Genomic DNA, 23,569 nt, shown 5'->3' on the forward strand with positions numbered 1-23,569 from the left:
AGAGATAAGTTGTTAACTGCTCTTATGAAGCCGAAGAGATAAGCTGTTAACTGCTCTTCATAGTCTATTTACCAATAGGAAGCCGAAGAGATAAGTTGTTAACTGCTCTTATGAAGCCGAAGAGATAAGCTGTTAACTGCTCTTCATAGTCTATTTACCAACAGGAAGCCGAAGAGATAAGTTGTTAACTGCTCTTATGAAGCCGAAGAGATAAGATGTTAACTGCTCTTCATAGTCTATTTACCAACAGGAAGCCGAAGAGATAAGTTGTTAACTGCTCTTATGAAGCCGAAGAGATAAGCTGTTAACTGCTCTTCATAGTCTATTTACCAACAGGAAGCCGAAGAGATAAGTTGTTAACTGCTCTTATGAAGCCGAAGAGATAAGCTGTTAACTGCTCTTCATAGTCTATTTACCAACAGGAAGCCGAAGAGATAAGTTGTTAACTGCTCTTATGAAGCCGAAGAGATAAGCTGTTAACTGCTCTTCATAGTCTATTTACCAACAGGAAGCCGAAGAGATAAGTTGTTAACTGCTCTTATGAAGCCGAGGAGATAAGCTTTTAACTGCTCTTCATAGTCTATTTGCCAACAGGAAGCCGAAGAGAAAAGCTGTTAACTGCTTGGCATAGCCAATTTGTCGTTTGTTGTAAGTGATCATAACTCTTGAAAGAATCCTTACTCATGATACCGAACATCTTTTTTTTTTTCTTTAAGTTTTGAATAAGGTTATGTTTAAAAATTTTATTATGTTTGTTTCTTATTTTAATATTGTAAACAATGATCTGCCTATAGACAAAAATCTTATATAAATACGTATATCCGTTCTGTTTACATACATGTACTTTCAATACTGAATATACACATTAAAAAATATTTTTTTCAAGAAAAAAGTGGATATACCTATAAACATAACATGTATGAAAGATATGTGAAGGAAACGCATTTATCTTTTGACTATATAACAACATGTTTGGCATAACCGTGTTTATTTTTACAACGCGAACTCTTCAATCACTTGATTGCGACCTTGTGTCATTGGAAGAAACTACATAAGATCTTTATCGATTATCCCACTGTGTGTGAGCACTTCCTTTGAATTTCAAAGCAAAGCAGAACAATAAGAAATAAAAAAAGCGGCTCAAAACATATTTCGAGTGATACAATAACTAACTTGAAATTAATAGATTATATTTTTTCTTCTTAATATTATCACTATTTAATAATTCTGTTAGAACTTTGAGGATAGAAGTATGGTATATACGAGGAATGTTTATTATATTCTAAGCCAATTATGTTGTAAAGTTCATAGTAGCATTGTCGTACAGTTTTCGTAGACATCACTAAGTGTCAATGTTCCGAACCTTAATAAAAGCGAAGAAGAATGATGCAATCATTTCCAAGGATGTTATAAAATAGAGTATCTGCCTATACAACAAAATCTTGAAGCCATACGTCATAGTTTCGTCACCCCCAATCTGTCCACTCCGCCCAATAAGATGGCAAAGTTTTGAGCCTACATTTATGGCGGAAACGAAAGTAGCCAATCAGACGATGGTGGAAAAGAGCGTAGCCAATCAAACGTGCCGATGCTCGGTTGGTTTTGGCTTCATTGAGTTAATAGGATGAAGATACATATGAGCAGATCCTCTATTTTATAACATCCTTGACCATTTCACCAAGTTTTGTCATCCAATGTTTGTTGTGCAACTTTTAGGCTTAGAATATAATAAAAATTCTTCATATTAGAGAGAATTGTTCGGGATTATTCGGTAAGGCAACTGCCAAACAAAAAGAATGCCATGCTTTGATCCCCAGTGAGGAATGAGTTTTTTCTCGTTTAAGCCTCGTTCCAATGTGGTTCTGAAGTTTATTCAGTGTTTTTAAAATGGAAACCTGGGATAACCAAGGGTACAAAAATGGCCGAAATAGTGTGTTGAAGAGATGGATTAACATGATTTTGCTAACAAACATTTTATTTTGGAAAATAAAAATAGACAGACAGAATACAAGTAGAAGAATTAGTAATTTTGTGGTTACTGTTCATCGGTATATTTCAGAAATGAAGGTTTCTTTGTATGTTGGCTTTAAATTTATGTACCTGAGAGTTTTAATACTTGATTCCCAAGATTTCATGTTATCCATATACACTATAAAGAACATTTGTTAGATAGTTGGTATTGTTTTATGTAGTAAATAAATAATTTACGGTGCTGAATACATCATCTCCATAAATGCCAAAGTCTCGGAAGAGTGGAAATCTTACCTCCACCTTAGCCCTATAGCTAAAATATGATCTGTCAAAAACAGGAGCGAGCTTCATTATACTAGCTGAAATGCGTATTCTTCGTACGCCAAAAATACTTTATAAAATTATTAATTGCGAAAAATGTTAATCCTTGCCCCATTTGGATATGTATTTTAATCAAAATGAGATAGTAAAAGCCTAGTTCGATACAAGTACTAACTGTTCAAAAATTCATTTAAAAGATTTGAAACATTTCCTCGCTTTGGCTATATTATGAAATAAAATGGGAAAGTTTCAGCCTCACTAGAAATGGAAGTTTCAGGAAAGATAGAGCACGTGGTCACAGGTCTTATTAAATGTCGTCGGTACTCTCATCAATCAGTGCGCAAGCCGAAAACTATAAATTCGAAACTAATCTCGGTTATTTTATTTTTCACCTCTTCTCATTCAGATGCCAATGAGGGCTGAAATTGAACTTAAACGACATCTAGAGTGTAACTATTTATCTCAGCGATCCAGAAAACTAATTAGATTAGATTCGAAACTAATATTCGTCGTTTCTGATTATTTTTGTGTCTCCCGTTCCCATCTCTACTTCTAAGGTTGCTAGGGGTGTCAACCCCACAGTATTGTTTTCAAACCACAAGTAATTTGTGTACTAAGTTTGGTTAAAATTGAGCAAGCGTTCCATATTTATACACTCACACGTACGAGGGGCGTTCAGTATGCTCTAATACTGACCCCCTTCCCCCTCATGTAGGATCATGATTTTAACATGTGTAGAAAGTAGACATTTTATGATGACTTTATGCCGCAGTGCAAGTTATTTGATCATGCACTTTCTTCTTTGCAGGTGTTTGCAGTAGAGCATCTGTAAGAACTCTGTGAAAATGGAAAATAGTGAGGTTCGTGCGGTCATCAAGTACCTGCAACTGAAAAACTTACAGCCAAGGGAAATTCATGACGACTTGGTACAAACATTAGGACAGTCTGCTCCATCATATCCTGCAGTTGCGAGATGGTGTCGTGAGTTCAGATGTGGCAGACAATCATGCGAAGATGCCCATGCAGATGGTCCACCAGTAACAATGAACACCGAAGAAAACATTGCGAAGATCCTGAATATGGTTATAGCAGACAGACGAGTTACCATCAGGTATTTAGTAGAGAGTATAGGGTTGTCAACCGGCACAGTTCATAACATCTTGACCAATCATTTGTGTATGAAGAAAGTCTCGGCACGATGGGTACCTCGAAACCTGAATGCTGATCAGAAGAGGAACAGAGTGACATTTTAAAGGCAACTTTTGGACAGGTATCGTGCAGATGCAGAGAACTTTTTGACACGATTTGTGACAGTGGACGAAACATGGGTCCACCACTTTGACCCCTAATCCAAACAAAGCTCAATGCAATGGAAGTACACCACCTCCCAACCCCGCAGAAATTTCGTGTTCAACAGTCAGCCAAAAAAGTTATGGCAACTTTTTTCTGGGATGCCAAGGAAATACTGCTGGTGGATTATCTGGAACATGGAACCACAATGACGGGCCAGTATTATGCTGACCTTATACCAAAATTGCGAGCTGCAATAAAGATCCAGAGACGAGGAATGTTGGCGCGTGGAGTGTTGCTGCATCAGGACAATGCTCCCATTCACAATTCCGGTGTTGCCATGGATGAAATTCGTACAGTTGGATTTGAATTGGCGCTTAATCCCCTTTATTCACTCGACCTAGCTCCAAGTGACTTCCACTTGTTCCTACATTTGAAGCAGCATCTCCGTGGACGGGCTTTTCGGGATGACAATGCCGTCATGGATGCTGTTAATACGTGGTTGCAGGAGCAAAAGGACATCTTCTTCCAACAAAGTATAGAAGTTTTGGAGCGGCGATGGACTAAGAGCATTGAAAGGACACGGATTATGTTGAAAAATAAACATATTTTCATTTCTATTATATTTTGCTTTTTTGGTGAGTATTAGAGCATACTGAACGCTCCTCGTATACCAAGTTATTACAAATGATTGACCCAATGTAATAAATTCACTGTAGGTTTGTTATTAAACATATTGTCACAAAACTTTGCAAACGTATTGAAAAACTCAAAAGGTTCTTTTAGTGTTGCAGGCTCGCTTCTGATTTCTGCCGCAAGAGCGTAGCTATGACCGTTTATTCAGGTGGTGAAAAATATTTCTCATTTTTGCACAACGATCTTTTGTGGGATTACATTATATATTATATATAATTGTTCCTCTTCAGTTTTTGCTGGAAGTGTTACAGATGCTCCACTGGTACCACAATCAGATTCATCGAAGAAAATCTTTCTTTTCATTCCTTTTTTTGTGTGTGTGTGTGTGTGTGTGTGTGTGTGTGTGTGTGTGTGTGTGTGTGTGTGTGTGTGTGTGTGTGAAAGAAAAAACTGTCTGAACACAATGTTAGATTCTTTCAGTTCTGCTTAAGTTTTCAGATCAGGACCGTCATTTGCGGCGGTAAATTGCCTCCTAAGTTTGAGAAAATATGTTTTTTTTATAAATTGTATATAAACATACTAATAAAAATCATAAAATTTTTATGTCAGTGAAGTATCTTATTCCCTCCCTCTTCTGCTGTTGTAAAATATGAAATGATCCTACTGATTCAGCCCTCATTACCTCTTACACGTTACACCCTATCATTACCATAAGGTTACATTATGGAAACCTTAATAACTTTAATGTTCTCCATGTCAGTACCAAATGAATTATGTTTCGATTTTAAATAGTCTAACATTTCCTTTCAAACATTCAAGAGATGTTGTTGTCCGTTTACTTCTGTTATCCCATCACGGCAGAAATTGTATTTGTGTATTTGTAAAACTTTCGTTATTTCTGCTAGTTTTTCTGCTGTAGGCTGGCTTAAAAATAGACAAGTAGCAATACAAAAGTCTCTAAATTCTTATATTATTAATGGACTAAACTTCCTTCTTGTCACTAAATGCGTTCAAAAGATTGTTAAAACCATACGTTTAAATCAAATTTTGTTTAATTCAACTTAACATCTAGCAAAGTTACGTAAAATTAAAAGAAAAAATATTTTTATCATACATCCTCTTGAAGATTCGGGTCCCCGACATTTGTCAGGATTGCCAACCCTCTTATAGGTGGTCCTGATGATATGGCTACACTCAATATTGGCTATACCTTCAAACACACACAATTTGCAGTTAATGTCAATTTTTAAACGCATTTGGTAGATTTCTAGTCACAAAAAGATTACCTCGAGTATTTGAATTCAACTTGAATAAATTTAGCTGTGGCGTTAACAGTCGTTAGAGCAGTGATCTAATAAAGTGCTTGCGACCATTTGCATGTATTCTGTTTATAAATATGTATAATGGATTTCATTGTCGTAATATTGTAATCTGGCAACTCCTAACTTATGAGTCCATTTTGTGTTGATCTTCACGATTATTATATAAGATAAATCAGCAAGAACAATGCCGTGGCAAAAAACACGCAATCATGTACGCGTGGCTCGACAAAAGCCTGAGAGCTGCTGGCAACAAAATTTAAGTACGTCAGCCATGGGTAGATAGATGCGAAGATCATTGAGTAACTGCGTTATCGTGGGTTGAATACCTATTAACTGCTTTACGCTCAGAAACTCAGTGTAGACTGTAGAGAGAGATCACCTCTGTTGAGAACAGAGCAGCCCTTTGGAAAGGGCAGCGATGACAATTGCCCTTCCCCTGATTTTGAAAAACATATTTTTTTAATAAATTGTACACTAATATACTAATGAAGAATGTGAAACTCTTATTTCGGTAAACAATCTTGGCTTCCCCTTCCTTCCACTCTTGGCTCTATAAGATTGGGGTTAATTAACAACATGTCTGTGGATTTTCTCAGCGGTTTCCCTCCACCTGCTGCTATAATTATTTAACAGTTTCTTTTACGTAAGCACTTACTTGCACTTATCATCTATCATATTCTGCAAGACAACTACGCATAAAGTTTTCCATCAGTTCATTTTAAATTTATATGCACTTCTTTGCTACAATATTTATGCTCCACGTGCCTATTTAAAGATTAACGATGCAACATTCCTTGAGTAATCAATTAATGGTGAACAGCATACCTTGCTAACTAGAGAGAGAGTGCCGCAGCTGGTAGCGTATGTGTATGTGGCGACCACAAGACTAGGGAATTTACGAGCAGTCACGTGATTTATGCAACCATGCAGTCTATTCCATTAGATCTAGTTGTTGATGATTAAGGTCTGAAGTTACCACCTCTTCGTATGACATGATCCATATTCAACCGTAATTACTCGGATTATTTCATACCAGACTCACCGTCCATTAGATGTTATTACAATGCAGCGGGAGCGGAATGCCTTATACGTTGTTGAATTACACATTTTGTACTATTTTTTTCTATCTTATCTAGGTTTAACACGCAATCAATGGGAATAAATCGAAAAGTAAAAGTGGACATAAAAGTGCACAAAGCGTTATTGAAAGGAAAATATAATTCTCCTGTCCTTGCCCAAAGAGGTTTATTTATTCAAATTTCATTTACTTCGTGATGAAACAAAAATCCATAAAATATTTGTATAAATAAAATTAAATACACCTTTAAAAGCAATAATTTCATAAAAGGCATAAAAATATTTTTGCTAGGGTAACATGAAGAAATTATACTAAGACTACCAGTGGCGGATCCAGGATATGATCAAGAAAGGGGCTAAACCATACTTTTCCGCTTTATCCAGTGTAAAACAGGATTGAAATCCATTTTATCCAGTGTATATCTGAGGGTCCAGGGTGGCTATAGCCCCCTTCCCCTTGGATCCGTCCTTCAAGACTACAAAACAATTGAAATGAAATTAAATCTTTCAGCGTTACGTCAAACTATTATGTCTTTTAGGCTAAGGTAGATGATGATTAAAGCAAGTGAATGATAATGGAAGAAATGGTGGAATGAGAAAGTGGGAGGAAACAGGAATGCCCTGTGAAAACTCACGGACGCAATATTGTCCACCACAAACTCACTTGTCCGGGAATCGAACCAGGGACCTCAGTCACCAGAGATAAGAGCTCTACCACTAAACCAACGTATCCCCTATGAAAAGATTTTGCGTTCTTAATGGTCTGCTATACCAAAAACAATGAAAAAAACGGCCTACTGTACTAAACTTTTTCGCTCCAATTTCTTGAACTTAATCGTGTTCTGCTACAGTTATTACTGAAATATGAATAGCTTGTATTTTCGGTCAATTTCATTCGAAGAAAACTCATTTCCAACAGTAAGCTATCCTTTATGGACCTTTTCATTAGAAATCACTTATGAAATACATTAAGTTTACTAATGAAACATTTATTTATGAGATATGAACAAATCGTATTAGTTGTTTCTTAAGAAAATCGTCCAAAAAACAACTCAACCTCAGATTAAACCACCCCTTGTGGATATTTTCAGGACAAAAGAATTATTTCTTTATTAACAGGTCATTATTTATAAAGTAGGAACAAAATCGTGGTTTATCACAAAATACAAAAACATAAACTCATCTTAACACTACTACCCCTTCTAAACTTATTCGTCAGAAATGATTTAACCCGTATAATATGTTATTAATGTAGTATTTACTTATGAAATATAAACATTGTCGCTTGAGTCGTTTCTGAGACCGAAAAAGCTCACCCCCAAAAACACCCACTTATGGATTATTTTAGGACAGATGAGTTATGTCATATTGTCAAGTTATTACTGAAACACGTTTGCGAAATATTAAGAAAGTCACCAGAGTTATTTATGAAGAAACATCCCAAGATTAATCTACCCCTTATGGATTTTTAAAAGAGAAACCATTTACGCCACAATGTAGCGTTAATAGTGAAGTATATATACAGGGTCCGGCCAAAAGACTTCTCGCACTTGGAGAGGGCGCTGTGTGAGTTGAGATGAGGATACGGAGGCGTAAGGGATATCGATCGATAGCAGTATACGTGCCATTTTCAGTAGTCGCAATGATGTGGCGCAATGAGCATCGTGCGTTTGTTATGGAGAAGTATATTAGTGATAGTCGTTCTGTGATTACTACTCAGGAACATTTCGCATTCGGTTCGGACTTGGCAAACACGATTCTATTCCGAGCACAAAGACTATTCAAGTTTTGGTATCAAATTTTAGAGTAGCAAATTTTAGAGTACTGACAAAATAACTCACACCACGTTGTTACGATCCGAGGTCCGCCAGGCGATTTGCTTTTTGACATGTGTGGGTCACAAAACTTGTAAAACTGTTGAAAATCTCGAATTCAATTTATTTTGACAATCATTTTACTTTCATCTCTCCTATTGTCTCTCGAAAGTAAAAGTATTTTCTCCTTTTGTACATTTCATAAAAGCATTTGCTTTAAAAGTTTTCTAATAATAATAATAATAATTCTTGTTTAAGATGTTTACGTAGTCAATAACTTGTTTCCCCCGCCAAGTGAACTTTGTGGTGGACAAACACCGTGCTCGTGGGTTTTCTCGGGGTTCTCCCGTTTCCTCCCACTTTCTTCATTCCACCATTTCACTCATCTCTCATCATCACCGTCTCCTTTAGCCTAACCGGCATAACCGTGGGACGTAAAACTCAAAGATTTCATTTCAATAACTTGTTTCAAGATTATCAGACTTGCACAGTGTGAAACAAAACTCCTAGATGTTATACTGCACATGCAAACTTCAAGGCATTTTTGGTTGCATAACATAGTAAACTATTTACGTAGATGGAAACGAACAATATGGTTCATTCCAGATAAGCTGATAGGAGATCAAAACAAGTTTTCTCCCCACCACGCACGCACAGAGATCTAATAAACGTGAATTTTAATGTTCCTCTTTCCACCAGCAACCTCCGTATGCAGAAGTATAGTATGTATATAAATACATCTAAAGAATTAATTATAACTTTTATAATAGCCCTACATAATTTAAAATACTTTATTACATTTATCTGTGTTACTGAGATACGGAATACATCTTTTAGTATAATAGTAAATTAAAATTAATAGTTGACGTTGTCTTGGTAGTTAGGGTTGTGAAATTACGTTAAAATTGCAAACGATGACAGAGTTGGAAATTGAATGCGTACTTCCTGTATTTAAACATGAATGTCTTATTAATATAGACTCAAATACAGTCTGCATGGGAAAACGATACAGACGATATGAGCTTAGAAACTTAACTCCTCTGTTCTCGATGAAATTCTGCGTCTCACTTTTGTTGCCTAAATATGCTTCATTTTTAAAAGTTGATAGATGTGTAAGGTTTTCAAAACAAGACTTTACCTTGTAAATACGAGTGCAACTAATACTACTACTAGGTAATATCATGTATTCAACGTCGCATGCTTGATTACTTGAGGATGCTTGTTTGTAAAAGCGCCCTTGCCGATTAAATTCCTGATGGAACAGATTTCCTGTAAGTCATTCGTGAAGTACTGTAAATTAAATTACGGCTCTCATGGTATGTTCATTTTATTTATTCTCAGAATGATACAGGAAAGGTCAAAAGTCTTTTAGCGCACGACCTTTTCATAACAGTACACTGGTTTACAAAACGAATGAAATAATTAAATACTCTATCACATAGTAGCAAAGTGACCAATTAAATCTGTTTTAGAATTTATTCGTATCAATGAACAGTGCAGCTAATAAAAAGGTGAGTGCTTCCTTGGAACACTAGATCTCTCTACACCCGTTGATAGCTTTTTTTTCCTCATGAAAAACATTCTATGATGACACATGTGGGTAGATAAAATTGAAAAAATTCTCTTTAATAATTACGTCAAGGATACATACGTATGTCCTGTAATATACGTAATTTTGACGGTTTAATGCTACATCAAATAACCGCAATTACCTAAATCTATTAGTAATGGCCAAATAGCGACCAGCAAGTATAATTCATCCGAACCGCGAGTTAAAATGAAAAATACATTATTTGTTTCTTCTCTTCTTCTTTTTTTCCTTTTCCTCCTGTTTTTTTCTTTTTCCATTTCTTTTTTCTTTTTCTTTTTTTTTAACTGAATGCATAACAAGAAGTGTGTACCTGGCCATTAAAATTTATGTAACTCAAGACTCGATTTTCAATTGTAAAAATATTTCTTAACTTCCGTTTACGAAGTCCGTTTACGTTCTGCAAGGTAAATCCGTCGGGACGATTCTTATAAGGCTGCAGATTTCATAGTTTTCAAATGTTCGTAACTCTAATTGAAATCCCAGACTTTAATTGGTCTAGGTATGTAACTAAAGCACAAACAGTACATCAAAGATTCAGAAAATGTATCATTTACGCACCTTCAATGAAACACTGCTTAAGGGAGGTGAAGGAAAGTGGAGAATGTCCTCCAAGTTTTTTTTTTACCCTGGCCCGAGGTATATTAGAAATTAACCATCACCGATCTACAACAATGTATGATTTATCAGTCAGAATACAATGAACCACAGCAATAATATAGGGTTACCATATTACCTCATTTCAGGGGGTCCACCCGATTTTCAGGTCTTATATTCTTCCCCCGCTCAATTATCTCTCAATCACGAAACATTACCCGCATTCTTGATTTGGAAAACAAAAATTAAGACTATTTGTTGATAAAGTGTTGTTATATTCAACTGAAACCGCTACATCTCTGTGTCACTCTCAATCGCGATTGAGTTAAATTTGGACTCGCTCTCAGGCTCAGGCTGCAAGCTATTTGCCCAGTGCGCATGGACAGAGCCATTTGCTAATAAAAGATTTGCTCTAATGCACAGTGATTTTCCTTCTGCAGTTCATGTGTTTTTAACGTAATGGGGGTATACTTTGGGTTCTATACGAATGAATATTAAATTGTTCTGTACTTCTTACAGACCAAACCACATAAACAATATCTGCCATATATCGCTTGCTTTTTTTTTTTTTTTTTTTTTTTTTTTTTTTTTTTTTTTTGGAAAACGTGCCTTACACACACAACTACAACTACAAATCTTACAGTAACACTTGCTTTACAATTCGAGCCTCACATTTGTTGAACTTAATAAAATATTAAAGGCAAAAACTAAATTTGCTTTACTTTAGTTTCGTTAGAAAAGTACATTGGAAGTGTCACTTAACAAAGAAATCACTTTTAAAAAAGAAGAAGAAGTACGAAGAATCCCTGGTCAGTATTTGTAATACACAAGTTCACATCAGTACTCACGGTTTAGGATCCCCCGCTTTTCTAATTTTAAAATATGTCAACCCTACAATAATATCATCGCCGGAAGTTTTCATTATTGTGAGCGCTACTTTTTAAAAGATAAAAATCAACATTATGGCTTACATGTGTTCGAAAGGGAACTCTCCATTTAGCAGAAAAGTATTCTAAGCGTATATTCCTAAAATCCAGTAATAAAACAAACCACATTATTGGGAGACAAGTCAGGTTGTGCCACTTGCATACCTATTAAAACGTCGTAAAGAAGGTTAGAAAGTAAAGTAAGCTGTAGTTATAATGAGAAATACTCAGTACTCTTCTCAGTACTCAGTACTCTTACACTACCTTGTCATTAATGACTGGGCATCATTAAGAACTCATTCATCTTGCTCTCGTAAAGAGTTAGCATGCAATGTGTTCGCCATTCGCCGTGGTAACAACCTCTAACCTTCTCGGAAGACTTTTGTATAATGCTGCGCTAAACTTTGACACGTACTGTTCTCCATTTGTTGTAGTTTTGGGGTCCTGTTCTCGGGCTCTCAACCGATGCTTCAATCCATGTCAAAGATGTTAAATAGGGTAGAGGTCAGGGTTTCTGGTTGGACAGCCGAGTACTTGCACCTTCATCACCTCAAATCATCTGTGATGGTGTGCGCTTTATGGATTTCATATTAGCATATTAAAACACAGATATTACTACGGTGCACTGCCGAACGGTTCCCAAAGGATAGGTAGTGCGGAATTGTCTATAATTTCTTTGTATGTATCGGTATTCATTTTCCAGGCACCAACATGAGATGTTTCAGTCTAAACCATGGGAAACAGGCCCAGGTCATGATTCCTTCACTGCCAAATTTCAGAGTATGAACAATACACTTCGGTAAGTAGCGATCATCTGATATCCGCCATGTCCGCACACGTCTGTCGGATTGCCATAACATGTAGCACGTCTCTAACCCAAAAGCATTCCAACTCGAATGGGTTTCACAGACGACCGCACAGTGGGTGCAGTAGGCACAGACGCACGCATTAACTCCGGTCTTTCTTTATATTTCCTACAACCGCAGTTTTCAGTATCTATTCTGCGTTTGGCTATATTTAAGTAACTTCCTAAATCTCTCATAGATTGCCTGTTATTATACATTACTTTACTTTATGCTTAGTCAAATTGAAGAACTTACTTTAGTTCTTAACGCTCAATAGCATATCGTCTTAGCAACAATGTTACGATGTGTCGGTAGTAGTTATTTACTTGCTCATCTCATAAGTAAAGTCGTATTTTTGCTGCTTGAGGAAAAGAACGATAACTTACTTGGAACGCTACCGTTAATTAGGAAAAAAGTCTGCATCGGAGTCAATAACATGTCAACTAATTGTTGAATCCACCATTGAAAGAATTTACCGGTTTGGAAGGGCTTCTCCCTGCAGCCCAAATTAACCCTCCTGCCTATCATGGTGTAATTAGTTTTTGTACTCTTTGTATGAGCATTTACATTGGAAATTTAAACTTTTTTCTCAAACTTTTGCACCTTTTTCCTCTCCATATGGTATGAGGAGAAAGCATGTATTGATATACAAGTTTTCCCCTCATATCTATTACGTCTATCAACACAAAACTTGGTACACTAATTTCTTATCCCCTATAATATTTTTCGAAATACATTTGGATTGTTGCTTTTACCCTGGGCCACTACAGAGGGGTCCAAAGTTGATGGGAGTGATTTTTGGAGGGAATTTTTTCGACATTCTTCCAATTTTCCTTGTTCAACTACGTTATGGTCCCCAGTACATAGCACCTCTGGAAAGCTTGTTTGATGCTGAAGAAAATGAACTGTAAACCATGACTTTCCAATGAACAGTGTTGATGTAATAGCTATTTCACTGCGAGTCTATGATTTTCTTTATACTAACTGAGTTAATGAGCCCCAAGACTTACTCCGTTATCCTTGGCACCTAACTTTTTGTGCATGAACGTTTATCGAATGGACTAGGTTTGATTCGGAAATCCGGATGACAGTTTCATGTTCGTTCCTTGTGAGCAATCCCGGAAACAATAGATTGGTCACTAATCTTGATCGTTTTCAATTATTATTACATCTCAATCCCTTCTTAACCCTTTAGACTTAAACGGTATTCCTACTGTAGCTATCCCTCTCAATGATTCGAAAAACTATGGATTGGACACTAATATTGATCTTTCTCGATTATTTTTTCGATTATTGATCTATTTCGATTATATTTCGATTACATCTCACCCTCCTTTCCATCTGCTACCTCTTAGGCTTAGACTTAGGCGAAATAGTGGGACTGTCGCTATTCATCTCAGCGATACTGACACTAATATTGGTCGCTTTTGATTATTTTCAGACGTAATTCCTTCTCCCTTCCATCCTTCAACTCTTGGACTTAAACGGCATTGGAACCGTCACTATTCATCTCAGCCATGAAAATTATAGATTAAATACTAATATCGGTTGTTTTCGATTATGTTTGCTTGTTACCAAAAATGTACTTAAAAATACAAGCTAGGCACACATGTACCAAAAATCATTAAAATCGGTGCAGGAGGAATGAACGAGAAAACACCATCACGTTCATATTTACTTATATAGACTTATGGAAAGAAAGCTATTTTATGTTCATTATAGCTATACGTTCTTTACCTCTCGACTGAAATTCTCTAGATCAGGCTTTCCCACTTGGAGGTTCGCTGACCTCTAGGAGTCCATGGAACAAAATATAAGAGGTGTATGTATTGTTTACACCTCATAATTTAGAAAAAATATAAATAATGCTTTGGACCCTCTGTAAGTATACGTATACTGTATGCTGCATGCTTATAATATAATATGAGCTCAGTGGTAGAGTCCTTACCTCTGATGCGTGCCATCTTTGGTTCAATCCCCAGTCACCAAGTTTGTGGTGGACAACATCGTGTTCGTAGATTTTCTCAGGGTTCTCCTGTTTCCTCCCACATTATCGTTTCACCAATTCTTCCATTATCAATCCATTATCCATTATCACTTGCCTTAATCATCCGCCTTCCTTAGCCTAAAGGACATAATTGGGGGATGTTAAATTCAAAGATTTAATTTCATGAATAAAGGTTTGTGATTGAATTGTTGTTAATAGCTATTACTACCACTCTAAATTACTATTACTACGCAGAGGCCAAAAGTTAAAGATGTAGAGGTCTGTAACTTGACCTTAAAAAGGAGATCCGCAATTCTGAAGTAATTGAGAACCACTGCTCAAAAGTTTTAAATGCATGAGTTACGTTTCACATTATGAAAGGACAGTAGGCTTACGTTTCACATTATGAAAGGACAGTAGGCTTCCCTCCCTACTATTCAAGTCTATGGTTTGAAACTGGAAGTTATGGTTCTACGGCTTCTAGCTTCAATAGAAAGATAAAGGAGAAAAATGAATTATGTTCTTTCGATGCTGAATCCGTATGAGAAATCGATGGTTTTGTTCTAATGTACGAGAATATATTATCTCGTATAATGTTCCAGCACGTGTTGTGGTCAACACTGAAACCACAAATTGTTTAATATTGAAGCAGCACATCAAATTTCATTACTGTTACTTATGGCAAGCTACACCGTAGTCGCCTTACACCTGCTGATTCAAGTTAAATCCATAATTGAAACGTGAAACTGTGTAGCCCTCAGCAATTGATGTAATAAAGGGTATGCGGCGTATGTCAACCTAACATGTGTATACTTCAGGGTATACTCACTTTAAATCAGGGATGTAATGGAGGGTAAATGGGTGTGTAAGTGCTATATTTTTGAAAAATATTCGAATATATCTTCCAAATCTTCCAGATATCACTGCCTATAACTATAATCCAACCTGACCATGCGAATTAACCAATCGGTTATAGGATAGATTTTAGATCTATGTAGTACTGTGTTTGCTGACCAAGTAAAATTAGGACAAAATTAATATTTATAACTATTGGGTCATATATATTTTAAAGATAAGCTTTCGAATTCGCAACGAAAATTTGCAAAGCTTTACGGCAGAAACAACCGATCCGAGATCTTGGATATATATATACCCTCCATTCCAAAAGAAACCGAACGTTTTAAAAAAACAAAAAAGCAATGTACATTTTGGAACAAATCATTTTTATTAATCAATGTATTCCCCTTCTGCATCGTTACACATATTTGCACGCTCCAACAAGTTGTCAAACGGGTGACGTGCATTTTCTCACGGTGCAATCTCGCACGGTGCTCATTATCGAGCAATTTCACACGGTCCTGGTTATCGCATTAATCAGTCAGCAGGTGTGGTGCATTTTCACACGGTCCATCTTCAATCACGTGATTCACCCTGAAACTTCTTTCGCTACAAGGGGAGGGGGGACAGAACAACTATGAACTAAGTAAGAACAGAGAAAGAGCAAATACAAGTTAAATACGAACAATTGCAATTAATATTAGAGAAGGAGAGCTTAGAAAATGTTTCACTTTCACAAAAAGAATAATGAAGAAAGTAAGCAGAAATTAAAATAACAAAGAACAAGATAGAACAAAGAAATCAGCAAATAAAAACAATAGTAAAGAAGAAGAGAAAAATAGCATATACAATAAGAAATTGAAATAAATGAAAAAAATAACAGAAACTATCGGAAATTGATATTAATACATAAAGAACAGCAAATGAAAATAAGAACAAATAAAGAATAATCAAAAATTAAAATAATTAGGGACAGAAGATAGAATAATCACATATTAAAATAAATAAAGAATAAAATAAGCAGCACATCAGAGAATTCAGACAGGTAGTTCAACAATCGAAGAAAAATGTGCTCGCCCTAGAGCATAGAAAAACGTTGTGATTTGTAAAACACACAATATTAGCTCCATACTCCAAGGCGGTTCTAAGAAGAACCTTGTCATCTTGTTATTTTCCGAGCGAACAGCACGTCGTTAAGATGGAACCTTCTACTTTTGTACGTCGTCAACCCATTTTTACAGTTCATAGCCCATTATCTTAGCTTTTGGAGATAGCTCAAGCTTCTCAAGCAATTTTTAAGGTCTGCGCCATTTTCTAGCTTCTCCAGGACTAATTGCAATCGTTCGTCAAGACGGATGTAAGTGAATTTTCTACGCTTCTCCGAATTGCAGTCTAAGCCCTGTCTCGCGAAAGCATGAAAACTAGCTGTCGCATCTGCTTTTAATACACTCACAAGCTCAAAGATATGTGGTGTACTCTTAGATATGGTGCGATTTAACTTATTGTGCCAACCCTCCACTGGGTTGTTTGTTCTGTGCCTTTGACCGTTGCAGTTCCATATTTCTCTTGGAACATTTGGATTATCCATCCATTGTTCAATGAAATAATCGTTGAACATTTCGATTTTCTGGCCAGATGGACAGTCCTCCATGACGGTGAGCCAACCTTCATCGATCCTGCTTGTTGGTATTAATGCCAATGCACTACACATGCGAACATGATGGCGTACATCTTCATTGTGGAGGTATTCTTCGACGAGATCTATACTCTGAATCTTCCGCCAGATACTCTGGTTGAAATGGTAATGGCAGCCGGAAACCTGTGAATTGGGAAACACTGCACGCAACGCATTGATTGCAGCAAGTTCAAAATCTATATTTAACATTCGAGGTTCGTTCTGGCCAGACCACGTTTTAAGAAATGTAAACAGTTGTTCGTATGTTCACTCTGTTTTATCTGGCAACAATGCATACAAGACCGGTACAACCAGTGTCTTATCATGTGTGCTTCCTATGTCTGCATGTATGGTGTATAACTGGGAAAAATACTTACAGGAACTCTTGAACGTTCCGTCAAAAAACCATTGTTTGCTTTCCTTCAGTGCTGGTTTCAAACCCTCGTAACCAAAACACAGAATTCGTCCGTCTTCTTCCAGTGCGTCGTACTGTAAAAACGAGGTACCATCTTCAAACCGAATCATATAATCGGGAAAGCAGATATTTCTAGGAGTCGGTGCACCTTGATGTATGCCGAGTGATTTCCTTCTAACACCATTTAAACCCCCTTTCTTCTGATCATACGATGGTATGGAGGTTACTAGGTAAACACCTTGATTAATTGGAACAGCCATTTCTTCTTTGAAGATAACAGACACTGGTGTAAGGATCTCGTCTCTTGCTCTCTTCTTGCAATTTGAAAGTCGCTTTCGTATCTCGCAAACTGCAACATCAGGTACACACTGATGATCTCTTTCCACAACTGCTATTTTATCTTCTGTCTTGGGCAGATTGAGCCTGCCATGGCAATTTACCTTCTGTCTGTTGATGCATAGCTAAAATAATAATAATAAAAAAAAACATCAGCTTCTGAAATAAACAATTGAAATGTGTTTTCGCATATACGTACACACACATAAAAAAGCGTTTGCTCGGTTACAAATGTACAAAATAAATTATTATTCATAAGTATCTTTTGTTTAAAACATGAAACATAAAAACATGCGAATTTGTGTTATTACTTCCTTTTACGCAATTATATATGTGTAGATATTTGTTTAGGCAAAATATCACATGAAAGAAAGTTAATTTTTAAACACAGTAAAGCTCCGATTATCCGCGAGTATTTTTTTTAAGCCCTGCTGCAGCCGCCTACTATTATTTTTCATAAGTACTCGAGTCGCTGCGGGATGACAATCCGTACGCAGATATGTACTGTATGTTCTAATACATAAAAATAAATTGCATTGTAAAAATCAATATTTCCAATTTTCTGCTGTATTGTACATATTTTAAAAGTTTTATTATGTCTTGTTCGTACAATAAAACAGTGTTTATGCTGAAATATTTTTGGGTTATCGGAGATTTTCGCCATCTCTGGTGCCCTTGCTACTAAATTCCGCGGATAATTGGGGCTTTACTATATTAGAAGTACTAAAACAACGTGAAAAAATATTTATGCTTTAGAGAAGCAAGTATACTGTCCTCTCAGATAAAGATTAAAAGTAATACAGATAATGTTCTTGTAATTCAGATAAAGATTAAAAGTTACAAAATTTTCAAAATACCATCATACATGTAAGATATCATAAAGTAAGATATCATACATTATTGCATATTTTCGAGTGCCTTAGACGATCGGTGCCCAGTTTATGAAAACAACCACCAAGAAAACTAAGAATGTATTAAATCCACAATATAAGCCAACCTACTTCATTAAAAGAAACTAACATGTATTACGAGAACATGTCATGTCTAGACATCGGATTTTTATGCACTTAAAATTTATGAAATATGCATACAACTTCAGGGACTTCTTTTTAGAATTTACTTTTATAATAGTTATAGGTTACATACTCTTAACGTTTTAAAACACACACAAATAATGGAATTAAGTTATATGAGAACAAGATCTCTGGTTTTCTTGACATTTGTATTTTTAAAGTGGATTCAATTAACACGAAATAATACGAGTTGAGTTGATTTTGAGTTTAACGTTCCGTTCAGCATCGAGTCTATATGAGACATGGGCCTACTTATTAACGTGGAATCCGAACCACATGAGCTCCCGCCGGGACGAAATAATACGAGTCTACACGTTTCCATTGTACAAATAATAATAATAATAATAATAATAATAATAATAATAATAATAATAATAATAATAATAATAATAATAATAATAATAATAATAATAATAATAATCGTTTTCAAGGGTTTACTCTTCCCGCAATTAGCCTTACAGTGTATCACAAGATGCTTCTCTTCATTTTTTGGTATCCGTTTATGACATTTGTAGCCAGAAAATGAACTATTAACCTCAATAGATGTTACTATACAATATTTACGCAGAGGAGCAAGTGTAGTATATATATATATATATATATATATATATATATATATATATATATTCTGGCAAATTGAAATTTAACCCTTGGAGTTCCCATGGCTTCAATTTTCCCATGGCTTCAATTATTTTTAGTTGGAGTTTCTCCCAATAAGATCCGTCATTTTTTTTTCAAGGAGTGCCCGAATTTACCAGAAAATGACCGGAGCTCGTGTCGAACTTCACCAACTAGAGCTAAGCATTCACTGAGTAGCAATACTCGTATCTCTTGTTTCTGAATTGATGTCGACACGATATTACAATGTCATTATTATTATCAGATTTCTCTTAACGTTTTGGTAATTGTGGGCATTTCTGCTCTGGTGATCGGTTTCTAACATTATTGGTCGTCTATAAATTAGGAATTCTTCCATCTTCTCATGCAAAAAGCCCTTCCGTTGCATAGGCATGTAAATGTATTGAAAATATAAACTAAAACTGGATTTATTCCATGTTGTAAGCATACATCTGAAATAAAAACTTATAAAATGTGCTGAATATGCTCTTGAGTACTAATATATGCTCTAACCTTTGAAATATGCATTTATATGCATACAAAGCTTCAAATTCGGACTATATTATTATTTCTAGAAACCCTTACCAAATTTAACAGAGATGCATACGAGCAAACAATGCATTTGCATAAAAATCCGATGTCTAGTCATATTCTATGAAGCCTTCGCGCCACCCCCCCCCCCAAAAAAAAAGAAAAGAAATTAAGAACATAAAAAAAGGAAACATGAATTTTTACAGAAAATCCTAATTCTATTAATACGATACTTACCCATACTGTATGATCCCTGTTTTCTCTCTGCATGTAGTACTGGAACCCTGCATGAACTAAGAGACGATTACCTCTGCTAGTTGTTATAAACTCCATTTCTACGTTGAATCACTATGTTCACCCAACAACGAAAACACTAAAATTAAGGAATTAGACATCAAGGGCGATTCTTTTATACCCTATTTATCCCCCACCCTCCAATGACATGATTCACAGGTGTACCGGCCATACGCACCTGCAGAGATAACTAAGCAGTAACAGGAAAAGAATAATCACAAAATAAAAGTTTATTTAACTCATCTTTCTATTTTTAAACAATGGGTTCCGACTTCATTAACAAAGTGCTTATTTTATTCTTTGCTGTGGAATGACTTTATTGTCCATACATTATTTCCGAAAATAGAGATCTTGATCAACTTAGCCGCAGAATGCCTTGAAAGTCGACCTGCAGAGACGATATCAATTTGGAGTGGAAACCAGTAACACATTTTAGTCTGTCTTCGCAAGATTATTTGTTTTTCTGAATTTTTATTTTCATGTACTTTAATTTGCTATTATTTTCGTTATTAGTTTTATTTTATTTTTGTAATTATTTTCCTCTTCTTTATTATAACGTGTGTTTGTTAATTTTTTCTTTTTTCTAGCTTCTCTAGTATTAATTGCAATTGTTCATATTTAACTTGTATTTGCTCTTTCTCTGTTCTTACTTAGTTCATACTTGTTCTGTCCTCCCTCCCCTTGTAGTGAAAGGAGTTTCAGGGTGAATCACGTGATTGCAGATGGACCGTGTGAAAATGCACCACACCTGCTGACTGATTAATGCGATAACCAGGACCGTGTGAAATTGCTCGATAATGAGCACCGTGCGAGATTGCACCGTGTGAAAATGCACGGAATCTTCTCAATGGCATCAATCGATGCGTACCACTTTCCTTTCATCGCCAAATGCAGTTTCGGGAACAGATAGAAATCGCACGGAGCGAGATCTGGTGAATAGGGCGGATGATGCAACCGAATAATGTTATTTTTGACCAAAAATTCAGTTACAAGTCGCGAACGATGTGATGGTGCATTATCGTCCAAAAGAGTCCAACTGCCGATTTCGCGATATTCGGGCCGAATACGACGAATTCTTGCCAGCAAACGCTTCATGACGCCCAAGTAAAACTCTCCAGTGACTGTCTGGCCGGGCTGAACAAATTCTTTGTGGATAATTCTTTTTGAATCATAAAAACAAATCAGCATCACCTTAACTTTTGACTTCACCAAGCGACTTTTTTTGGGTGTTCCTTCATCCGGCGCTCTCCATTCAGCACTTTGCCGCTTTGTTTCGGGCTCATATTCAAAACACCACGTCTCGTCACCAGTTACAATCGATTTCAAGAAGTTCCGATCCTGCCGAGCACTTTTAACGATGTCTTTGCAATGCGCAATTCGATCAACGTTTTGGTCTTCGGTGAGTTTGTGTGGTACAAACCGCGAATTAACCTTCTTAAGGCCCAAAACTTCGGTCAAAATGCGGTATGCGGTTCTTTGAGGAGTGCCTAATTCCATTTCAATAACTTTCACCGACGATTTTTTCTTATGTTTGATGAATTCACGCACTTTTTCGATGTTTTCTTCCGATAATCCGGTTCTGGGACGGCCTGATCTTTCGTCATCATCCAGCGTCTCTCTACCCGATTTGAATTGCCTGAACCACTCGTAAACTTGCGTACGGGATAGACACTCATCACCATATGCATTTTGTAGCATTTGGTGCGTTTCACTAAAAGTTTTACCCAGTTTAACACAAAACTCAATTGCAGCTCGTTGTTTGAAACTCATTTTCCGACCGATGTACACAACACACTGACAGTTGAAACGCAATAACTTTGTTGCCGTGCATCCAAATGTCATGACATTTATACCAGTTGTCAATGAGGGACTACGCCATCTACCGGTAAAATATTACAACAGACGGCACTAGTGGTACTATTTGTTTTCAAAAGTTCGGTTTCTTTTGAAATGGAGGGTATATATATATATATATATATATATATATATATATATATATATATATATATATATATATATTAATAATAATAATAATAGTAATAATAATAATAATAATAATAATAATAATAATAATAATAATAATAATAATAATAATAATAATAATAATAGAATATATTTTTACACTTCTGTCTCTTGACAGTAAAACCTGGGCACCTACACAGAAACACAAAACACCTAGTCTCACAAGAAAGCTTGTATAAAGGTAACCAAGAAAGTTCTGTTGCTTTTTGTGAAGATCTGTGTTCAATTGGCCCTCACACCATGAATTGAATGTGAATGGAGATAAGGCGAATGTCAGTTTTTGGTGTAGGTATATCCACCATGTTGTGGCAGCTCAGTTACACCGCGAACTTGCATAAGAACACAGTGAACTTAAGACCTTCACAGAGCGACATAACGGCATGAATGCTGTACGAGTTCAAACTGGGGTCGAACGCCGCTGCAGCGAGCGGAAGATATACCAGACCTTTGGTAAGGGTGTTGTGAATACGAGGACAGTGCAGCGGTGGTTTAAGAAGTTTAAGGAAGGTGACAAAACACTCGAAGACGAACCACATTCCGGAAGACCAACACCTGTACAAAATGAAGATCTTCAGACAGCGATTGAGGAGCACATGGCCAGGCATGTGAGAAACTGGGACTATTCAGTGTGAGTGGAGAAACTATTCGCCAGCACTTCCATCAACTTGGGAAGCACTACAAGTTGGGTGGATGGATCCCACATGATTTGACTCCAGGACAAAAGGCAACGCGAGGAGACACCTGTGTTTCTTTGCTATCTTGTCTGAGGAAGGAGTCATTTCTAGACAGGGTATTGAAATGTGATGAGAAGTGGATCCTATATGAAGCTCCACGGCGCCGTCATCATTGGTTAGCATCCCATGAACCGGTTCCAAAACAGCCGAAACCACCACTGCACCAGAAGAAGGTCCTTTTGTATTTGGTGGTCTGCTCGCGACATCAAGCATCGGGAACTGCTACCAGCTGGCCAGAGCATCAATACAACCCTGCACTATCAGCAGTTGAGCCGTGTTCAAGAAAAACTCAAAACTCTGGAGCCAGCACTTCTGAATCAAAATCCTCCTGTTACAGGACAATGCTAAGCCCCACGTGGCTAGAATGACTCGAGAGACCATTCTATGCCTTGGATGGGAATCATTAGTGCATCCGCCATACTCCACGGACATTGCACCGTCCGATTTCCACCTATTCTATTCCTTGGACAATCACCTTAGAGGACACCAGTTCAAATCCCTAGCAGAGGTGCAAAATGCACGTGATACATTCTTCGCTTCTCGACCTACTAAGTTCTACCGCGATGGAATCCATGGCCTTCCAGGATGTTGGCAGAAAATTGTCGATGCTGGTGGGGACTAATTTTGATCTTCCAAGTAGGTCTTAGGTGACATATCGAT

The 23,569-nt window shown here is 36.6% G+C and overlaps 2 protein-coding genes across 2 annotated transcripts in view; one reads left to right on the forward strand and one right to left on the reverse strand.

Annotated features, from left to right (window-relative positions):
* LOC145680996 (uncharacterized) overlaps nucleotides 1-23,569 on the reverse strand; it is a 1,339,336-nt gene that overhangs the window by 1,295,786 nt on the left and 19,981 nt on the right. The gene's annotated exons all lie outside the window — the stretch shown is intronic.
* On the forward strand, nucleotides 3,138-3,545 carry LOC145682177 (protein GVQW3-like). The gene has a single exon (XM_081753764.1). The coding sequence runs from the start codon at nucleotides 3,138-3,140 to the stop codon at nucleotides 3,543-3,545; it is 408 nt and encodes a 135-aa protein (XP_081609890.1).

Source organism: Thermobia domestica, chromosome 3 (genome assembly GCF_964235325.1).
Source record: "Thermobia domestica chromosome 3, izTheDome1.hap1.1, whole genome shotgun sequence".
NCBI lineage: Eukaryota > Metazoa > Arthropoda > Insecta > Zygentoma > Lepismatidae > Thermobia > Thermobia domestica.

Bases quoted from the DNA above. Each gene is read 5' to 3' on its own strand.
- LOC145682177 (XM_081753764.1), top strand. From the start codon at position 3,138: ATGGAAAATAGTGAGGTTCGTGCGGTCATCAAGTACCTGCAACTGAAA.